At 37.8% G+C, this 23025-nt stretch overlaps 1 protein-coding gene across 1 annotated transcript in view; it reads left to right on the top strand.

Annotated features, from left to right (window-relative positions):
- Nucleotides 1-23025, top strand: part of KPNA5 (karyopherin subunit alpha 5) — a 51605-nt gene that overhangs the window by 17861 nt on the left and 10719 nt on the right. Inside the window, exons 8-11 of the mRNA XM_005896858.3 lie at nucleotides 13326-13425; nucleotides 18199-18362; nucleotides 20646-20724; nucleotides 22699-22824. Coding sequence (XP_005896920.2) covers nucleotides 13326-13425; nucleotides 18199-18362; nucleotides 20646-20724; nucleotides 22699-22824 — 469 coding nt within the window. The remainder of the gene's footprint in view (nucleotides 1-13325; nucleotides 13426-18198; nucleotides 18363-20645; nucleotides 20725-22698; nucleotides 22825-23025) is intronic.

The following is a 23025-nucleotide window of genomic DNA, read 5'->3' as shown; positions in this document are numbered from 1 at the left end:
AGAACTTTCAATCATCCCAAACAGAAACCCCAATACCCTTTTTTCCAAGTACTTGGATACCTCTAATCTGTTTTCTGTCTCTGTGGATTTGCCTATTCTGGATATTTAACATAAATGAAGTCATATACTGTGTGACCTTTTGTGTTGGCTTCTTTCACTTAGCATATGGTTTTCAGGGTTCATTCATATCATAGAATGTATCAATACTTCATTCTTCTTATAATTAAATAATATTCCATTATATGGATATACCACATTTTGTGGTACATTCATCACGTGATGGTCATTTGGGTTATTTCCACCTTTTGACTACTGTATATATGCAGTACTCCTGTGAACATTTGTGTGCAGGTTTTTGTTTGAACACCAGTGTTTTCAATTCTTTTTAGGTATATACCTACCAGTGGAATTGCTGGAATGTGCTAATGCTGTCTTTACCTTTTACCACCAGACTTTTTCCATAGTAGCTGCACCATTCTATTTCTACCAGCAATGTGTGAGAGTTCCAGTTTCTTACCAACAGTTGTCTGTTATTTTTTTGATTGATATTTTAATGGAAGCTAATTACTTTACAGTATTGTGATTTTTGCCATACATTGACATGAATTAGCCATGGGTGTACATGTGTCCCCCCGCCCCTGACCCAAACCCCTCTCCCACCTCCCTCCCCATCCCATCCCTCTGGGTTGTCCCAGTGCACCAGCTTTGATTGCCCTGTTTCAGGCATTGAACTTGGACTGGTCATCTATTTCACATATGGTAATATACATGTTTCAATGCTTTTCTCTCAAATCATCCCACCTTCACCTTCTCCCACAGAGTCCAAAAGTCTGTTCTTTATATCTGTGTCTCTTTTGCTGTCTCACATATAGGGTCATTGTTACAATCTTTGTAAATTCCATATATATGCATTAATATACTGTATTGGTGTCTTTCTTTCTGACTTACTTCACTGTGTATAATAGGCTCCAGTTTCATCCACCTCATTAGAACTGACTCTAATGTGTTCTTTTGAATAGCTGAGTAATATTCCATTGTGTATATGCACCACAACTTCCTTATCCATTCATCTGCCGATGGATATCTAGATTGTTCCCATGTCGTGGCTATTATAAACAGTGCTGCAGTGAACACTGGGGTACACGTGTCTCTTTCAGTTCTGGTTTCCTTCGTGTGTATGCCAAGCAGTGGGATTGCTGGGTCGTGTGGCAGTTCTGTTTCCTATTTTTTAAGGAATCTCCACACTGTTCTCCATAGTAGCTGTACTAATTTGCATTCTCACCAACAGTGTTAGAGGGTTCCCTTTTCTACACACCCTCTCCAGCATTTACTGTTTTTAGACTTTTTGATAGCAGCCATTCTTACCTGTATCAGATAGGACCTCATTGTGGTTTTGATTTGCATTTCTCTGATAATGAATGATGTTGAGCATCTTTTCATGTATTTGTTAGCCATCTGTATGTCTTCTTTGGAGAGATGTCTGTTTAGTTTTTTGGCCCGTTTTTTGATTGGATCATTTATTTTTCTGGTATTGAACTGCATGAGCTGCTTGTATATTTTTGTGATTAATTCTTTGTCAGTTGCTTTGTTTGCTATTATTTTCTTCCATTCTGAAAGCTGGCTTTTCACTTTGCTTATAGTTTCCCTTGTTGTGCAAAAGTTTTTAAGTTTAATTTGGTCCCATTTGTTTATTTTTTCTTTTATTTCCATTACTCTGGGAGGTGGGTCATAGAGGATCCTGCTGTGATTTATGTGGAGAGTGTTTTGCCTGTGTTTTACTCTAGGAGTTTTATAGTTTCTGATCTTACATTTAGATCTTTAATTCATTTTGAGTTTATTTTTGTGTGCAGTGTTAGAAAGTGTTCTAGTTTCATTCTTTTACAAGCGGTTGACCAGTTTTCCCAGCACCACTTGTTAAAGAGATTGTCTTTCTCCATTGTATAGTTTTGCTTCCTTTGTCAAAGATAAGGTTTCCATGCTGCTGCTGCTGCTTAGTTGCTTCAGTGGTGTCTGACTCTGTGCAACCCCATAGACGGAAGCCCACCAGGCTCCCCTGTACCTGGGATTCTCCGGGCACGAACACTGGAGTGGGTTGCCATTTACTTCTCCAATGCATGAAAGTGAAAAGTGAAAGGGAAGTCACTCAGTCGTGTCTGACTCTTAGCGACCCCATGGACTGCAGCCTTCCAGGCTCCTCCGTCCATGGGATTTTCCAGGCGAGAGTACTGGAGTAGGGTGCCATTGCCTTCTCCGAAGGTGTCTATAGGTTTGTGGATTTATTGGGCTTTCTGTCTTGTTCCATTGATCTATATTTCTGTCTTTGTGCCAGTGCCAAACTGTCTTGATGACTGTAGCTTTGTAGTATAGTCTGAAGTCAGGCAGGTTGATTCCTCCAGTTCCATTCTTCTTTCTCAAGATTGCTTTGGCTATTCGAGGTTTTCCTAAGTATTTTATTCTTTTTGTTGGCAGTGGTAAATGGGATTGTTTCCTTAATTTCTCTTTGTTTTCTCAGTGTATAGGAATGCAAGGGATTTCTGTGTATTAATTTTATATCCTGCAACTTTACTATATTCATTGATTAGCTCTAGTAATTTTCTTGTTGTGTCTTTAGGGTTTTCTATGTAGAGGATCATGTCATATGCAAACAGTAAGAGTTTTACTTCTTTTCCCATCTAGATTCCTTTTTTTTTCTTTTTCTTCTCTGATTGCTGTGGCTAAAACTTCCAAAGCTATATTGAATAGTAATGGTGAGCGTGGGCACCCTTGTCTTATCCCTTACTTTAGGGGCAATGCTTTCAATTATTTGCCATTGAGGATAATGTTTGCTGTGGGTGTATCCTGTATGGCTTTTACTATGTTGAGGTATGTTCCTTCTATGCCTGCTTTCTGGAGAGTTTTCATCATAAATGGGTTTTTTAATTTTGTCAAAGGCTTTCTCTGCATCTATTGAGATAATCATATGGCTTTTCTTTCAATTTGTTAATGTGGTATATCACATTGATTTGCAAATATTGAAGAATCCTTGCCTCCCTAGGATAAAGCCCACTTGGTCATGATTTGTGATCTTTTTAATATGTTGTTGGATTCTGCTTACTAGAATTTTCTTGAGGAGTTTTGCATCTATGTTCATCAATGATATTGGCCTGTAGATGTCTTTTTTGTGTGGCATCTTTGTCTGGTTTTGGTATTAGGGTGATGGTGGCCTCATAGAATGAGTTTGGGAGTTTACCTTTGCAGTTTTCTGGAAGACTTTGAGTAGCATAGGTGTTAGTGCTTCTCTAAATTTTTGGTTGAATTCACCTGTGAAGCCATCTGGTCCTGGACTTTTGTTTGTTGGCAGATATTTGATTAGTTTCAATTTCCATGCTTGTGATGGGTCTGTTAAGATTTTCTATTTCTCCCTGGTTCAGTTTTGGAAGGTTATATTTTTCTAAGAATTCACCCATTTCTTCCAAGTTGTCCATTTTATTGGCATATAGTTGCTGATAGTAGTCTCTTATGATCCTTTGTATTTCTGTGTTGTCTGTTGTGATTTCTCCATTTTCATTTCTAATTTTATTGATTGGATTCTTCTCCTTTTTTTCTTGTTGAGTCTGGCTAATGGTTTGTCTATTTTATTTATCTACTCAAAGAACCACCTTTTAGTTTTGTTGATTTTTGCTGTATCTCCTTTGTTTCTTTTTCAAATATTTCTGCTCCGATTTTTGTGATTTCTTTCCTTCTGCTAACTTTGGGGTCCTTCATTTCTTCTTTTCTAGTTACTTTAGGTGAAAAGTTAGGTTGTTGTTTGATTTTTCTCTTTTTTCTTGAGGTAAGCTTGTATTGCTATGAACCTTCCCCTTAGCACTGCTTTCACTGAATCCCGAGGTTTGGGGTTGTTGTGTTTTCATTTTCATTCATTTCTATGCATATTTTGATTTCCTTTTTGATTTCTTCTGTGATCTGTTGTTTATTCAGAGGCGTATTGTTTAGCCTCCATATGTTTGTATTTTTAATAGGTTTTTTTTTTCCTGTAGTTGACATCTAATCTTACTGTATTGTGATCAGAAAAGATGCTTGAAATGATTTCAGTTTTTTTGAATTTACCAAGGCTAGATTTATGGCCCAGGATGTGATCTATCCTGGACAATGTTCTGTGTGCACTTGAGAAAAAGGTGAAATTCATTGTTTTATGGTGAAATGTCCCATAGATATCAATTAGGTCTAACTGGTCCATTGTATCATTTAAAACTTGTGCTTCCTTGCTAATTTTCTGTTTGGTTGATCTATCCATAGGTGTGAGTAGGGTATTAAAGTCTTCCACTATTATTGGGTTACTGTTAATTTTTCCTTTCATACTTGTTAGCATTTGCCTTACATGTTGAGGTGCTCGTATGTTGGGTTCGTATATATTTGATTGTTATATCTTCTTCTTGGATTGATCCTTTGATCATTATGTAGTGTCCTTCTTTGTCTCTTTTCATGGTCTTTATTTCAAAGTCTATTTTATCTGATATGAGTATTACTACTCCTGCTTTCTTTTGGTCTCCATTTGCATGGAATATCTTTTTCCAGCCCTTCACTTTCAGTCTGTATGTGACCCTTGGTTTGAGGTGGGTTTCTTGTAGATAGCATTTATAGTGGTCTTATTTTTGTATCCATTTAGCCAGTCTTTGTCTTTTGGTTGGAGCATTCAACCCATTTACATTTAAGGTAATTATTGATAAGTTTGATCCTGTTGCCATTTTGTTGTTTTGGGTTTGATTTTATAAACCTTTTCTGGGTTTCCTGTCTAGAGAACATCCTTCAGCATTTGTTGAAAAATTGGTTTGGTGGTGCTGAATTCTCTCAGATTTTGCTTGCCTGTAAAGCTTTTGATTTCTCCTTCATATCTGAATGAGATCCTTGCTGGGTACAGTAATCTGGCTTTTTCTCTTTCATCACTGGTTCATCACTTTCAGTATGTCCTGCCAATGCCCTTCTGCCCTGAAGAGTTTCTGTTGAAGGATCAGCTGTTAGCCTTATGGGGATCCCCTTGTGGGTTACTAGTTGCTTTTCCCTTGCTGCTTTTAATAGTTATTGTTTGTGTTTGATCTTCGTTAGTTTAATTAATATGTATCTTGGGATGTTTCACCTTGGGTTTATCCTGTTTGGGGCTCTCTGGCTTTCTTGGACTTGGGTGCCTATTTCCTTCCGTATTTTAGGGAAGTTTTCAACTATTATCGCCTGAAGTATTTTTTCATGCCCTTTCTTTTTGTCTTTGTCTTTTGGGATACCTGTGATTTGAATGCTGGTGCGTTTAACATTGTCCCAGAGGTCTCTGAGGTTGTCCTCATGTCAATTCTTTTTCCTTTTTTCCTCTCTGCTTCATTTTTCCACAATTCTTTTACCTCACTTATTCTCTCTTCTGCCTCAGTTATTCTACTGTTGGTTCCCTCCAGAGTGCTTTTGGTCTCAGTATTACATTATTCATTATTGATTGACTCTTCTTTATTTCTTCTAGGTCCTTGTTAAACATTTCTTGCATCTTCTCAATCCTTGTCCGTAGTCTGTTTATCTGTAACTCCATTTTGTTTTCAAGATTTTGGATCATCTTTAATATCATTTATTCTGAATTTTTTTCAGGTAGACTCCTTGTCTCCTCCTCTTTTGTTTGTTTGGTGGGTATTTATCATGTTCCTTTACCTGCTGAGTATTTCTCTGCCTTTTCATTTTGTTTAGATTGCTGTGTTTGGGGTGCCCATTCTGTAGGCTAGAAGTTCATGGTTCCTCTTTATTGTGAAGTCTGCTTCCTGTGGGTGGGGTTGGACTAGTGGCTTGTCAAGGTTTCCTTGTTGGGGGAGCTTATATCTGTGTTCTGGTGGGTGGAGCTGAATCTGTTCTCTCTGGAGTGCAATGAAGTGTCCAGTAGTGAGTTTTAGGGTATCTGTGGGTTTGGCATGGCTTTGGGCAGCCTGTTTTTTAATGCTCAGGGCTTTGTTCCTGCTTTGCTGGAGAATTATCACTGTATGTCTTGCCCTGGAACTTGTTGACCCTTGGGTGGAACTTGGTTTCAGTGTAGGTATGGAGACTTTTGGGTGAGCTGTTGTCTATAAATGTTCCCTGAAATCAGGAGTTCTCTGATGTTCTTAAGTTTTAGAGTTAAGCCTCCTGCCTCTGGCTTTCAGTCCTTCTCTTACAGTAGCCTCAAGATTCTCCATCCATAAAGCACAGATGATAAAACGTTTAGGTTAATGGTGAAACAATTCTCCACAGCAAGGGACACCCAAAGAGATTCAGAGTTACATAGAGAAGAGAAGAAGTAGGAGGAAGACAGAGTTGACCAGGAAAAGAAGAGGGGGAGTCAAAAAGGGAGTGAGCAATCTAGCCAGTAATCAATTCCCTAAGTGCTCTCCACAATCCAGAACACCCAGAGAGATTCACAGAGTTACATAGAGAAGAGAAGAGGGAGGGAGATAGAGGTGACCAGGAGGAGAAGACAGGGAGTCAAAATGGAAGAAACCAATCTAGCCAGTAATCAGTTCCCCAAGTGTTCTTCACAGCCCAGAACACCCAGAACAAGTAGAGAAGAGGAGAGGGAGTAAGGAGATTGAGGTGACCTGGGAGAGAAAAGGGAGAGTCAAAACGGGAGAGAGCAGTCAAGCCAGTAATTACATCCCTAGGTGAAAATGGATACTGAAGATTAAATTCTTAAATGTACAAAATTGATTAACAAATACCAAAATGCAAAGATTAAAAATCTAGAATAGAGGTTAGACTCTCAAAAATGTAATATAAAAATTACAAAACAAAATCAATCACAGAAATTTTAAAAGAAATATATATATGTGAAATTTGCTTTAAAAATAAGGTCTTTTTTTTGCAAGGTAATAGTAGGTTATAAAAATGAAAATTAAAGGCGTAATAAGGAACTTGAAAAAAAAAGTGATAATAGTAAAAATATATCTAGGAATTTCTCTGGAGCTGTTGTGGGCAGTGTGGGTCAGTTCAGTTTCAGATAGTTCCTTGTTCCAGCTTTTACTCAAGGTCAACTTATTCTCAAGGTCTGTAGGTCCCCTTCAATGCACAGTTAATGTTAACTACAGGGTTTCTGAAGGAGATCAGCCCTGGGATTTCTTTTGAAGGAATGATGCTAAAGCCGAAACTGCAGTACTTTGGCCACCTCATGCAAAGAGTTGACTCATTGGAAAAGACTCGGATGCTGGGAGGGATTGGGGCAGGAGGAAAAGGGGACGACAGAGGATGAGATGGCTGGATGGCATCACTGACTTGATGGACGTGAGTCTGAGTGAACTCCGGGAGTTGGTGATGGACAGGGAGGCCTGGCGTGCTGCGATTCATGGGGTCACAAAGAGTCAGACACGACTGAGTGACTGAACTGAATAGGGTTTTAATCTGTTGCACCTGTCACTTACAGAGCAGTTCCCTCTTTGTTTCTTTTGGCTTCCTTTGTTTGCAGGTTTCTTTAGTGTCTAATTTTTGCCCTAACACAAGGGGGCGAAGGTGGTCACTTATTTAGGCTTACTCGTTCAGTTGTGGGGAGGAAGGGACACTGCAAACAGATATCTGGTGTTGGGGGAGTGGTCTCAGCGTATGGACCACACTGAGCTTGCCACAACCCAAAGCAGCATGTGCTTCCTGGGTCTACACTGCTCAGGCTCCAGGGCAGTCTGCAAGGTCACTGTCCCAAGTGGACCCTGCGTTTCATGCACTTCCCAGGTCTAAACCACGCATGTTCTTGGGTACTCCACAAGAGCACAGACCCAGTTGGGCATGCGTTTTGTGCCCTTCCCAGGTCCGAGCAGCTCAGGTGACCAGGTGCTTGGCGAGTGCACTGTCCCAAATTGGCCGTGCGTGTGTCTGAATCACCTCCCTGGTCCCAGGCGCTTGGTGTTTTGGGTACGCTGCAGTGGCACCATTTCAGGTGTCATGTGTCTCCTCTGGGGAGTTGATCTCAGGCTGCAACCCTCCTGGCGGATGTCAACCACCCAGGATCCCAGGAAGACATGGTTAGCAACTGGGTGCCTGCTCAGTTTGGTGGAAGATGCTGAAATGTTGGTCTCTGGGGCCGCCCCTTGCCTTCTGGCTGCCTCTCTACCTCCAGGCTGGGGAGGGGTGGGGAGGGTCCTATTTGCAGCTGTCTAGGATGCAGGCCTTAGAGCCCCTCTTGGGAAAGTTCCTTTTTTTTTTCTCTCTGGAGATCCCACAGTTTTGGTTGCTATCTCATGTTAGATCCTTCAGATTGTCCTCAGGGCACTCAGGCCCGGTCTGATGATATAGCCCAGCCTCAGCAAGCCCCTGGGCTGCTTCTCCACTGGCAATGGTGGTTAGGCGCATAATGTGTGGTTTTTTGTTTTTTCGTTTTTTTCCTCCCGGTTATGTTGCCCTCTGAGATTCCAAAACTCCCCACAGACCTGCCTCTGAGAGGGTTTCCTACTGTGGCAACTTCTCCTCCTTCACAACTCCCTCCCCAGGACGGATATCCATCCCTAAATCTTCTCTCTTTTTTTCTTTTATGCTTTATCCTACCTCCTTTCAAAGAGAATGAGTTGCCTTTCTGGGTGCCCGGTGTCCTCTGCCAGCATTCAGAAGTTGTTTTGTGGAAGTTGCACAACATTCAAAGGATCTTTTGATGAGTTTATGGGGGGAGAAAGTGGTCTCCCCATCCTATTCCTCTGCCATCTTCTGTTGTCCATTATTCTGATTAAAGCCATCTTAGTGGGTATGAGGTGGTATTTAATTTTGCTTTGATTTACATTTCCTAATGACATTGCATATCTTTTCATACATTTGTTCGCTATTTGTGTATCTTTGGAGAAATATCTAAGTCCTTTGCATATTTTTAAATTCAGTTGTCATTTTGTTGTTGAGTTGTAAGAATTCTTCATGTATTCTGGATAGATTCTTATCAGATAGATGATTTTAGAAGATCTTTTGCATTCTGTGGGTTTTCTTTTCACTCTCTTGATAATTTCTTTGATTCACATAATTTCTGAATTTGAAGTCCAGTAGTATCTATTTTTTCTTTTGTTACTTATGTTTTCAGTGTCATATGTAAAAAACTATTGCCAAATTTAAGGTCATGAAACACTATGTTTTCTTCTAAGAGTTTTACCTCTTATATTTGCATTTTTTGGTCCATCTTGAGCTAATTTTTTTGTGTGACTCTAATTGAGATACATGTGGACATCCACTTGTTCTGGCATGGTTGCTTGGAGACTATTCTCTCCTTGTTGAATGATCTTGATACCTTTGGTGGAAAGGAGTTGACCATCCATGTGTGAGTTGAATCTGCAGACAGATTCTTTACCCAGTGAGCCACCATAATGTTGCATAAAAGTGGCGACATTATGTTTTTTATCACTCATTCACCATTGAGAATAATGTTAGCTGTGGGTTTTTCATAAATATCCTTTATCTTATTGAGATGGTTTCCTTGTCCTAGGTTGCTGAGTGATTTTATCATGAAGAGGTGTTGGGATCTGTTAAATGCTTTTTCTGCATCAGTTGACATCATCACATGTTTTGTTTTGTTTTCCTTTATGCTGTTAATGTGGTGAATATATTGCTTGGTCTTTGTTCATTGAACCATCTTTGCATTCCTGGGATAATTCTCAGTAGTTCATAGTGTATAATTCTTCTAATATGTTCCTGGATTCAGTTTCCTAGAATTGTGTTGAAGATTTTTTTGTATCTGTTAGTAATACACACACATACACTCTTGTCATATCTTTGGCTTTGGTATCAGGATAATGCTGGCATCATAAAATAAGGTAGGAATGTTCTTTTTTATTTCCTAGAAGAGTTTGAGAAGGATTTAATTCTTCTATAATGTTTAGTAGAATTTACCAGTGAAATTGTTTCATGTTTGACTTTTCTTTATTAGGAGGGTTTTGATTACTCATTCAGTATCTTTAACTGTTATATATCTATTTAGATTTTCTGTTTCTTCTTGAATCAGTTTGGTAGTTTATGTGTTTCTGAGAAATTGTTCATTTTCTTTGCATTATCCAATTTGTTGGCTTAGAGTTCATAGTATTCTCTTATAATTACTTGTGTTTCTGAAAGATAAGTAGTAATATCCCTAACTCTCATTCCTGATATAAGTCTTTTACTTTGTCAGTCTGGGTAAATGTTTATTTTGTTGATTTTTCTTTCAAAGAATCAACTCTTGATGGAGTTCATTTTCTCTAGTGTTTTTCTCTTTTCTGTTTTATTTATCTCTGCTCTTTATTATTGCCTTCTTTCTTCTAGCTTGAGGTTTAGTTTGATGCAGATTTTTTAGTTTCTTAATTAAGATGAAGGTTTATGTTATTTATTTGATATCTTGTTTAATGTAGGTGTTTTCAGTTATAATTTTCTCTGTGAGCTTTCAGTGAATTCTGTAAGTTTTAGTATGTTGGGTTTTCATTTTCATTTATTCTGAAATATTTCCTCATTTCCTGGTGACTTTTTTGACTTACTGGTTGTCTAAAATTATATTACTTAATTTCCACTTATTTGTGAATTTTCCAGTTTTTCTTCTTTTAGTGATTTTTAGCTTCATTCCGTTGTTCTCTGTATAATTTCAATCTTTAAAAATATATCAGATTTACCTTGTGGTCTAATATATGGTATATCCTGGAGAATATCCCATGTGCACTTGAAAAGAATGTATGTTCTGCTGTTAATGAGAAGAATGTGGTATGTGCTGTGCTTGGTCATGTCCACCTCATTATGTCCCCATAAACTGTTAGGTGTCTAACTATTAGTTGATTTATAGTGTTGATCAAGTCCACTATTTTTCTTATTGATCTTCTGTTTAAGTGTTCTAGCTATTACTGAAAACTATATTAAGGCCTTTGTGATAGTACAGCTGTCTATTTCTCCCTTCAATTCTGTCAGTTTTTGCTCTGTACAATTTGCTTTGTTGCTAAATGTTAAAACTTCATGATGGATTGTCATTCTTATCAGCATGTAATGTTATTCTTTATCTCTTAAGCAATTTTCCTCTTAAGTCTATTTTTCTAATATTAATATAGCTACCCTGGCTCTCTTTGGGTTATTATTTGCACGGAATATTTTTCCCATCCTTTCACTTTCAACCTGTTTGTATCTTTGAATCTAAAATGAGTGTCTTGTAGAATGCATTACAGATGGCTCATGAATTATTGTTTTTTAATTTGTTTTTTAATGCATGCTGCTAGTCACTGCCTTTTAATTCTAATTCAAGAGTTCAGTCTGTTTACATTCAGTGTAACTACTCATGGGAAAGTACTTCTGCCATTTTGTTGTTTTCTATGTATCTTATGCCTTAAACCTTTTTTGTTCCTCACTTCCTTCCTTCTTGCCTTCTTTTGCATTTATTGACTTTTTAAAAATAATATACTGTATTTATTCCTTTCTCATTTCTTTTTTAGTATATTTTTTGGTTGTATTTTTTAAATCTAAGGAGTACAGTGAACATCTTAAACTTAAAATAACTTTGAATTTATACCACTTTAGTCTCAGTATGCGGAGAAGGCAATGGCACCCACTCCAGTACTCTTGCTTGGAAAATCCCATGGATGGAGGAGCCTGTTAGGCTGCAATCCATGGGGTCGCTAAGAGTTGGACACGACTAAGCGGCTTCACTTTCACTTTCCACTTTCATGCATTGGAGAAGGAAATGGCAACCCACTGCAGTGTTCTTGCCTGGAGAATCCCAGGGACGGGGGAGCCTGGTGGGCTGCCGTCTATGGCGTTGCACAGAGTCGGACACGACTGAAGTGACTTAGCATAGCACAGTCTCAGTATGATACAAAAGCTCTGCTCCCTTATATCTCTTACAATAAGTTACTGTTATTACAGATTACATTGTTTTACATTGTGTGCCTGTTATTATAGATTTGTAACTACTGCTGTAAATGTATATATTTTAAATCATAGAAGAAATTATAAACCAAAAATTAAATAATGTCTTTTATAATTACCTGTGTAGTTATTTTTAATGTTGTTATTTCTTCACACAGTCCTGAGTTATTCAGATCAGATCAGATCAGTCGCTCAGTCGTGTCCGACTTTTTGCGACCCCATGAATCGCAGCACGCCAGGCCTCCCTGTCCATCACCAGCTATCTTATTTCAGGACATTTTAGTTATTTTAGTTATTTTTATAAAGTAAATATACTAATGATGGAATTTTCTCAGCTTTTGTTGTTCCTTCATTTTTGAAGGGTAATATTGCTGGATATAGAATTCTTGTTTGATTAGTTTTCTTTCAGCAGTTTAAGTATATTATTGCCTCTGTTCTCCATGACTTTTGATGACAAATCAGCTATTGATCATAATGAGAGAACTCCCAGTTAGGCAAAACAAAGGCAAGCCCCCTTCATCAATCTTTCAGGGAGTACCCAGATAGGTTAAAACAGAGAAATACAATAATTACTTGGAAACAAGTCTCCATAGACCCTTTTGGAAACAGAACTCACAGTGGGAACTCCAGCTTTTGTCTTCAAGGCTGCTTCCAGGCTAGGGAGGGGACTGGACAAAAAGATAAGATATTGCCAGAAAGCTCTCCTTCCACATTTCAGTCCCTTCCTGATTAAAAGTTTACTTCCTTACTATGAACATTTACAATCTTGGACAGTTCTAATTAAGCTAATACTAACAGAGTTTGCAAAAATTGGTGTTTTGGGGAAGGATAGGCCTCCAGGGTTATCTTCTGTACCATTTTTGCTGAAGTCACTCTGGAATAAGAATTCTTCCTGAATCTAGGTTCTCTGTACTTCTTGCAGTTTGCTAGCAGGCTGCAGATGGAAGTACTAAGACAGGCAGTCTGTTAAAAACAAAACAAAAACTATTTTTTCTTAATATCTGATCTTCATTCAATTTGACTCTGTATTCCTTACTTAATGAATTTGTATTGTGTATTATTTTCATGGTAAAAAACAAGTAATCTAATAATGTACTCTTTTAATTTTTTTTGGTTTTGCTTTTGTTTTTAATATAAATTTATTTATTTTAATTGGAGGCTAATTACTTTACAATATTATATTGGTTTTGCCATACATTGACATGAATCCACCACTTGTGTACATGTGTTCCCCATCCTGAACCCCCCTCCCACCTCCCTCCCCATCCCATCCCTCTGGATTCTTTTTAAAATATATAGAAATAACTAAGTCAATTTCCCATGGCACTCTTTATTTTGAATGTTTTTCTTTTTTTCTGGAAATATACTGAATCTTTAAAACTCACTTTTCCTTTTACCACATCAGTTTGATTCCTTATAAGATATATTAAGAATTTTTGTGTTATGATAGTAGAAGCTAGCTGAAAAGGAAAAATGAATATAAAGTGACAGTTCCTTTTTCTTTTTCTTGGCAGGTTACTAACAAATTCAAACAGACTTACAACAACCAGAAATGCCGTATGGGCCCTCTCAAATTTATGTAGAGGCAAAAATCCTCCTCCAAACTTTAGTAAGGTATTTGTAAAGTACACAAATTAAGGAATCTATGTACAAAAATTTTTAAGTCTCCTTATAATAGATTTTTAGAGATTGAAGGGACTGTTATCTTTTTAGTAATTATTTTTTAATTGACTGGACAGTGTTTGCACATACATAAAATCAAAAGATGCATAATGAAAAGGCTCACTTGTTTTATTTTCCCAAATTAAAAAGTCTGAGAAATATTTGACTGAATAACAATTAAGAGTCAGTCTTTTAAGTAGAAATGGTATTACTATAGGGAAAATAAAATAGCAAATTCAGCTTGTAACTCACATGTATATATTTTCTGGAGATAATCATCATAGTTTTTTGATATGCAGAAGTGCTTGATGTGTACTTTCCATTTTATCTCACAATATTCAAAAGACATGTATTCAGGAGTTGAGGTTTAATAAAATTAGTAATATTTACTGCTTCTTTGGGATTATTCTCCCTCCCCACTATTAACTATAAGTATGTGGATGTGAAGACTACAGTGATCTGTGGTACATTTTGGTATCACTGCCTTTATTTGTGTAAATGTGCTGATAATTTTACTACCCACTATTGTTTTTATACTTTTAGTGTAAATGTCAACAAAATAAAAAAGGCTGATTATGTTAGTATAAGCTAACACATAATAACTATGAAAATAGTTTTGGCATTGCTGCTGCTGCTGCTAAGTCTCTTCAGTCGTATCCGACTCTGTGCGACCCCATAGGCGGCAGCCCACCAGGCTCCCCATCCCTGGGATTCTCCAGGCAAGAACACTGGAGTAGGTTGCCATTTCCTTCTCCAAAGCATGAAAGTGAAAAGTGAAAGTGAAGTCGCTCAGTCGTGTCCGACTCCTAGCGACCCCATGGTCTGCAGCCTACCAGGCCCCTCCGTCCATGGGATTTTCCAGGCAAGAGTACTGGAGTGGGTTGCCATTGCCTTCTCCGAGTTTTGGCATTAAAGACCCCCTAAATACAGTGGAGGAGAAGGCAATGGCAACCCACTCCAGTACTCTTGCCTGGAAAATCCCATGGACGGAGGGGCCTGGTGGGCTGCAGTCCATGGGGTAGCTAGGAGTCGGACACGACTGAGCGACTTCACTTATTTTTTCACTTTCATGCATTGGAGAAGGAAATGGCAACCCACTCCAGTGTTCTTGCCTGGAGAATACCAGGGACGGGGGAGCCTGGTGGGCTGCCGTCTATGGGGTCTCACAGAGTCGGACATGACTGAAGCGACTTAGCAGCAGCAAATACAGTGGAAGTGAGAAATAGATTTAAGAGACTAGATCTGATAGACAGAGTACCTGATGAACTATGGACAGAGATTCGTGACATTATACAGGAGACAGGGATCAAGACCATCCCCATGGAAAAGAAATGCAAAAAAGCAAAATGGCTGTCTGGGGAGGCCTTACAAATAGCTGTGAAAAGAAGAGAAGCGAAAAGCAAAGGCGAAAAAGAAAGATTTTCCCATTTGAATGCAGAGTTCCAAAGAATAGCAAGGAGAGATAAGAAAACCTTCCTCAGCGATCAATGCAAAGAAATAAAGGAAAACAACAGAATGGGAAAGACTAGAGATCTCTTCAAGAAAATCAGAGATACCAAGGGAACATTTCATGCAAAGTTGGGCTCAATAAAGGACAGAAATGGTATGGACCTAACAGAAGCAGAAGATATGAAGAAGAGGTGGCAAGAATACACAGAAGAACTGTACAAAAAAGGTCTTCACAACCCAGATAATCATGATGGTGAGATCACTGACCTAGAGCCAGACATCCTGGAATGTGAAGTCAAGTGGGCCTTAGAAAGCATCACTGCGAACAAAGCTAGTGGAGGTGATGGAATTCCAGTTGAGGTATTTCAAATCCTGGAAGATGATGCTGTGAAAGTGCTGCACTCAATATGCCAGCAAATTTGGAAAACTCAGCAGTGTAACAGGACTGGAAAAGGTCAGTTTTCATTCCAATCCCAAAGAAAGGCAATGCCAAAGAATGCTCAAACTACCGCACAATTGCACTCATCTCACATGCTAGGAAAGTAATGCTCAAAGTTCTCCAAGCCAGGCTTCAGCAATATGTGAACTGTGAACTTCCAGATGTTCAAGCTGGTTTTAGAAAAGGCAGAGGAACCAGAGATCAAATTGCCAACATCTGCTGGATCATGGAAAAAGCAAGAGAGTTCCAGAAAAACATCTATTTCTGCTTTATTGACTATGCCAAAGCCTTTGACTGTGTGGATCACCATGAACTGTGGAAACTTCTGAAAGAGATGGGAATACTAGATCACCTGACCTGCCTCTTGAGAAACCTATATGCAGGTCAGGAAGCAATAGTTAGAACTGGACATGGAACAACAGACTGGTTCCAAATAGGAAAAGGAGTATGTCAAGGCTGTATATTGTCACCCTGCTTATTTAACTTATATGCAGAGTACATCATGAGAAATGCTAGGCTGAAAGAAGCACAAGCTGGAATCAAGACTGCCGGGAGAAATATCAATAACCTCAGATATGCAGATGACACCACCCTTATGGCAGAAAGTGAAGAGGAACTAAAAAGTCTCTTGATGAAAGTGAAAGAGGAGAGTGCAAAAGTTGGCTTAAAGCTCAACATTCAGAAAACGAAGATCATGGCATCTGGTCCCATCACTTCATGGGAAATACATGGGGAAACAGTGTCAGACTTTATTTTTTTTAGGCTACAAAATCACTGCAGATGGTGATAGCAGCCATGAGATTAAAAGACGCTTACTCCTTGGAAGGAAAGTTATGACCGACCTAGATAGCACATTAAAAAGCAGAGACATTACTTTGCCAACAAAGGTCCGTCTAGTCAAGGCTATGGTTTTTCCAGTGGTCATGTATGGATGTGAGAGTTGGACTGTAAAGAAAGCTGAGTGCCGAAGAATGATGCTTTTGAACTGTGGTGTTGGAGAAGACTCTTGAAAGTCCCTTGGACTGCAAGGAGATCCATCCTAAAGGAGACCAGTCCTGGGTATTCATTGGAAGGACTGATGCTGAGGCTGAAACTCCAATACTTTGGCCACCTCATGTGAAGACTGACTCATTGAAAAAGACCCTGATGCTGGGAGGGATTGGGGGCAGGAGGAGAAGGGGACGACAGAGGATGAGATGGCTGGATGGCATCACCAACTCGATGGGCATGAGTTTGAGTGAACTCCAGGAGTTGGTGATGGACAGGGAGGCCTGGCATGCTGTGATTCATGGGGTCACAAGAGTCGGACAGGACTGAGCAACTGATCTGATCTGATACCATCCCTAGCCACTGACCTCCACATTTTACTCTTTTTTGTCAATACCTTTTAATATAATATGTGTCTTTTTGTTGATTTTTTTATATTTAAAAAAAATCTTTCTTCCTCTAAAGTATAAAATTCTTAAAGTTAGGAGTCTTTTTCTTTCATTAGACTTTTGTTAAGTAAATTTTTTGTGATTTTCTATGAGAGAAATTCTTTTATCATGCGAAGTTTTAAAAATTTTATTTTTACAATCATTTTATTTCTTCAAGAATAGTATTTTTTGTTCTTTGATTGCTCATCTTTATATTTTTATTCTTTTTATTCTTTTATAATTTCAGCAAACTGTCTTATCTGTGTAGGTTTGTAATTTTTGAATTTTTCTTTTTTTCTGATGTCTCCTTCATTTTGTTTATGGTCTGTTTATTTTTATTTCTTCCCTACTAGAGGCTCTCATGGAGAAGGAAATGGCAACCCACTCCAGTGTTCTTGCCTGGAGAATCCCAGGGACGGGGAAGCCTGTAGGGCTGCCGTCTCTGGGGTCGCACAGAGTCAGACACAACTGAAGCGACTTAGCAGCAGCAGTTAACAGAGGCTCTCATACAGCTGGTGATCCTTGACACTCTGGAAATACTCCAGAGGCAGGCACTAAGAAGCTGATTGAAAGATGGGTATATAGGCTCATCGTCTTATGAGCTTCACTATAGACTAATTGGGTAGCAAAACCATGTTTTCTTTGAGGAACTCCAAACTTCAGTATGTTTTCTGAAACCGTTTTGTTTCTCTAGGAACAGATTTTCTACTCTCCTGTTGGAAGGTGGGTAGATTAGGTTGAGTAGGTAATACCATTACAGATCTAGGACCTGGGAATTGCAAGAGGGCTGCAAGTTTTCAATTCAATCAGTATGTAACTTTTACTTAATCTCTCTAGTTTACAGTCCAGTGTTTCATTTCAGCTTCTTCTATGAACTGTATCCCAAAGTTCAGTTTCTGTAGCTCACCAGTTGTAGTCAAGATTATAAATGTCTACTGGACTCCTCAAAGCTAGAATTTGTATTTCTATTTCTTCTTTTTCTAGTTTCTGAGAAGACAGTGGGGCAAAAATGTTTTTATTTTGTTTTCTTAAAACTAGAACTCTGTAGGACTTCATTGTTTTTTAAATCATTGTGGGGGTGTGTGTATATGACTCAGACATAGGAGATCCCTAATACATAATTATTTTTACAAACTTTGCCAAATAACTTATTCAGTATAAGATAAATAGGAATCATAATCAGTTTCATGTTTATATGTAGTTTTCATGATCATAGTTTTAAAACAGTGGAATGTCTTAATTTCTCTGTTATTTTTCTAGCTTAAATTTTGTGTTTAAAATTTTTATTTTAATTTAAATATTTTATTTTTATTTAAAATATTTATTAAATATTTTTATTTAAATATTTTAGAAATTATTTTCCTAAAGAAACTGTTTTGGATAGAGAAAAATTTTAAAAACTGGTTCTTTCTTCCCTTCCAGGTTTCACCTTGCTTAAATGTCCTGTCACGATTGTTATTTAGCAGTGACCCAGATGTATTAGCAGATGTGTGTTGGGCCCTTTCTTATCTTTCTGATGGATCCAATGATAAAATTCAAGCAGTCATTGATTCTGGAGTCTGTCGAAGATTGGTGGAACTTTTGATGTAACTATAATTTATGGTTAATAAGTATATGATTGTGTTTTAAGTTTAGCAGAGTAATGGTCTTCTAAACATCTCGAGTTACAAACTTCAGGAAGGATTGAAAAGCTACCAAATCCACTCTGCAGAATAGCTGAAATACTGAGAATCTGACCCTTAAACTTAGCTTTTATATCCTCTATTTGGAACTAGTCAGTTTGTTAATGAATTTGACTAGTTTAATCTCTTCATGAATGGGCGGGACTTAATTCAGCAAGTATTTATTGAATGCCTATTACCTGCTAGAGTGTTGTGCAATATGTTAATAATGTATGGAACACAGTTCTGCTCTCACAGAACCAATAATCTAGTTAATTGTTCGTTACAATAATCAATTTGTGTATGGGTCCATGCAGTGAAAAACATTTAGTATTTCACTTGTATTAAAGATCATGTTTTTCTTTGCTGGGCTATTGTTGCTACTTTCATTAAAAAGAACAGATTTTCTATAAAAGAAATTAAAAACTTGTAAGAAAACTTGTTTTAAAAAGATTATTTTAGCTTCCTCATGCTCTTCTTTTAAAAAAGTGTATTATTTTTCTGCCTTTTTTCTTTTGTCAAAAAGTCATCAGGTAGGCTCAAACAAGGAAGATGGTACAAAAGAGAGGTTCAGTAAGAGGTTGTGGTCCTAGCTTGAAGACAGCATCTGAGGAAGAGGGGAACACAGTGCAACAGAGGGATCAGATCAGGGCCCACACTGATGATGACACCCACTAGAGCAGAGCAGATAAGCAGGCTGGAGCAGGAATTGGAACCAATACACGATAGCAGTCTAGCTGAATCAGAAGACCGTTCATACATAGGGAGGTTGTGATAATGGAAGCCAGCTTCGTATTCTTAGAAAATGGAGATATATGTCTGGAAAGGAGAAAAGCCGGAATAATCTTATGGTGCTAGATCAGAAGTAAAGGTATCAATGTGAGCTCATGGCTTTCATCATAAAGAGATAGAAATAAATATATATGTAAATGTACATGTATGTGCGTATGTGTCCTCTTAGAGGGCCTGAGAGCAGTGACAAACCTATACTAACAAGATGAGCACACCGAATGCACAAATCTTGGTTTTTAAACACTACTCTCATCAAGTAGAGTCATGGGTTCTTGAAGAAATGACTAATACCAGGGCTGGGCCTAAAAAGAAAAAAGGCAAGATGAACCCAGAAAATATTGAGAGCTCAAAGAAGCTGCTGCTGCTAAGTCGCTTCAGTCGTGTCCGACTCTGTGCGACCCCATAGACGGCAGCCCACCAGGCTCCCCTGTCCCTGGGATTCTGCAGGCAAGAACACTGGAGTGGGTTGCCATTTCCTTCTCCAATGCATGAACGTGAAAAGTGAAGGTGAAGTCGCTCAGTCGTGTCCAACTCTTCACGACCCCATAGACTGCAGCCTACCAGGCTCCTCCATCCATGGGATTTTCCAGGCAGGAGTACTGGAGTGGGTTGCCATTGCCTTCTCTGGCTCAAAGAAGAGAGAAGTATCAAAAGGACACAGAAGGCCACTTGAAGGGACTCCTACAGTTTAAACCTGGAATGATTTGAACATTGAAATAAATTGTAATAACATATTACAACTTTTTTGAATAAAATAGCAGTCCATAAGTCCACACTTAAATAAGTAGATAGATCAATAGATTAAAAAGAAGGTACATAGTGTAAGTGATAGTATTAGAAAGTCATCGTTGGCAACAATACTGATGATTATTATTAATTCAGACAATAAATATCAGAATATGCTAAAGCTAGTGGTGAAAGTGGATTAAGGAATGGTATTTTACATAGTCTAAAAGTATTATTTTCTCACAAAACACTAATTACAAAGGGAAAAACAGTAGTGAAGAAATCTGGTGGACACCATCTTATTTAAGTGACAGAGGTCAGTGCCACTATAATGGACAAAATAGATACCATATGCCATACAATACCATGTAATGAAAAGACTATAGCATTTCTGATATCTCAGCCAAAAGCATGTAACTTCATCTTAATCACTGAACAAAACCAAATAATTAGCTTTTGATTGTCACAGGGAAAACGAAGGAATTCTTTTGACTTGACAGAGACTGGAAAGACATGGGTACAACCCATGATTCTGGGTTAGATTTCTTTGTTAGAGGAATATTACTCGGAAAATTAGTGAAACTTGAAAGGGATCTCTGGGTGGAGTATGGAGGAATTTTTTGTACTATTTTTGCAATTTTTTTGTAAATTTTAATGTAGAATGTAAGTTCATATTTTTATTACTTTTAGGCACAATGATTATAAAGTTGTATCACCTGCGTTAAGAGCAGTTGGTAATATTGTGACTGGTGATGATATTCAAACACAGGTGAGTTCAGACTTTAATATGATAAATTGGTAACTTAAGGAACTTTTAAGAAGTTTATCATTTTCATATGACTCAATTACATGTTAATCAAGATGTTAGTATTACCATTATTGTGCAGGCATCTGTTATATGTCAGTAAGCATATTCTCAGTAATAAGTAATCCATCTCAAATACCTCTATATGAAGGCACTATCCTAGACCTATATCAATGTAAAGAAGTATAGGATAGGAATTTGGCTCTTGAGGGGTTTACATTTCAATTGAGGAGACAATATATAATGAAATAAAGCAAATTACCTAAGGTAGTATGTTTCCTGAGAACTGATTTGTCCTTAAATACTATAAAATTTTTTTTTTAAAAATCGGTGTGCTGAGAAATCTTTGTAGATTCCATAAAGGAGTTGGAATTAAAGCTGGAGAATTTCAGTAGACTAGAAGAAATTTATGTGGTATGAGGTAGAGGCACACATGTGTGAGTTATGATTAAGAGGTGTTAAACTTGGCTGGAAAAGAAACTGCTTAGGAGATGGTGATTGATTATAAACAGGTTAAAAGTTGGGTTGGAAATGCAAGGGTCTTTGTAATAGATTGAAAACCTAGATTATGAGAGTTGAAGGAAGGATAGCAAGGAAACATTTTCCCTCTTTGGTAACTAACTGTGTGTGTCTGTGTCTGCATGTGTGTGTGTCTGTGTGTGTCTACGTGTGTGTTTGCCTGTCTTGGATGATGGTGAGACTTAAAAAAAAAGATGTGATGTCAAACTGATTTCAGATCTGGAATATTCTTTCTTAAAGATACAAACTTTAACTCAGAAACATTAAATTATCCATTGCTATCATGAACTGTATATTCTAATCTACATTCTTTCAGTTTTAGTCTTTTGAAGTCATATTTAGATATTTAGTTACTAAACAGTAGATCTTTAGTAATTGATAGTTATTAATTTAAAATAGGTCTTTAAAATAAAATGCACTTCCACACATACACTGTTTTCAGCAGAATTTTGGTGCACTGCTTCATATGTTCTTCACCAAGTAAACATAATGTAAATCATTGTGGTTACTGTGAAAATGGAGCATAATTAATCTTGCCGTGAAATAAAGAATGTAAAGAGACAGAGCAAACCGTGCTGTGCTTAGTCACTCAGTCATGTCCCACTCTTTGTGACCCCATGGACTTGAAGGCCACCAGGCTCCTCTGTCCATGGAATTCTCCAGGCAAGAATACTGGAGTGGGTTGCCATGCCCTCCTCCAGGGGATCTTCCCAACCCAGGGATCGAACCCAGGTCTCCTGCATTACAGGTGGATTCTTTGCTGTCTGAGCCACTAGGGAAGCTCCTAAGAATACTTGAGTGGGTGGGCTTTCCCTTCTCCAAGGGATCTTCTGACCCAGGAATTGAACCAGGGTCTCCTGCATTATAGGCAGATTCTTTACCAGTTGAGCTACCAGGGAAGCAAACTGTACTTACTTACAAAAGGAAAATAGGACAGTATAAATTTTAATGAAACAAATAGACTTAATATACACATTTCTTAACAGTTTCTTAATAGACACTATTTCTTAACAGTTATGGAATTGGATACATTGAAACTGTTTGAGGTATAGATATAGATACATTTCCCCCATTAATTTATTTGGCAAAACTTAAGTGGTTGGATCCTGACCAATCACTAAATCTCTGTTCAAATAGTTGTGTCAGTTGAACTCTGAATGTATTTGTAAACTTGAAGGGCACACCTCTGTATTCTGCATATTTGCAAATGAGTGGATTGAGAACAGGGCACTTCACTACACCAAGTTTTGGCAGATTGGGAGCGTAGAAGACAGCAAGTACGTAACTAAGTTTTACTTTGAGAGAAATTTCTTTTTTCTTAATACAGTTTTCCAGAATTATTATTGTGTTTCTAAATAGTATATTTTTGTATAGTTCTTTTCCAATAAAACTGTTTTCATTTTGTTATTGTTGTTTTAGGTAATTTTAAATTGCTCTGCTTTACCCTGTCTTTTACACTTATTGAGTAGCTCAAAGGAGTCAATCAGAAAAGAAGCCTGCTGGACTGTTTCAAACATCACTGCTGGAAACAGAGCTCAGATTCAGGTAAATTGCTTTCATATCTGAAAAAACAGGAGATCTCAGGAGTTATTTTGGACAAAGGTCAGCATTTTATCAGTGATTTTTTTTTTTTTTTTTAGTGAGTTACTGAAAATATTTTCTTAAAAGATCCTTGAAAAGTTTTTTATAGAACTGAATTTTCCTCCTCTAAAATAATAACATTTACTTGTTGTAGGTATTCTAGTA

This window comes from Bos mutus, chromosome 9, assembly GCF_027580195.1.
Source record: "Bos mutus isolate GX-2022 chromosome 9, NWIPB_WYAK_1.1, whole genome shotgun sequence".
Lineage (NCBI taxonomy): Eukaryota > Metazoa > Chordata > Mammalia > Artiodactyla > Bovidae > Bos > Bos mutus.
This window is presented reverse-complemented; position numbering and strand designations above follow the sequence as displayed.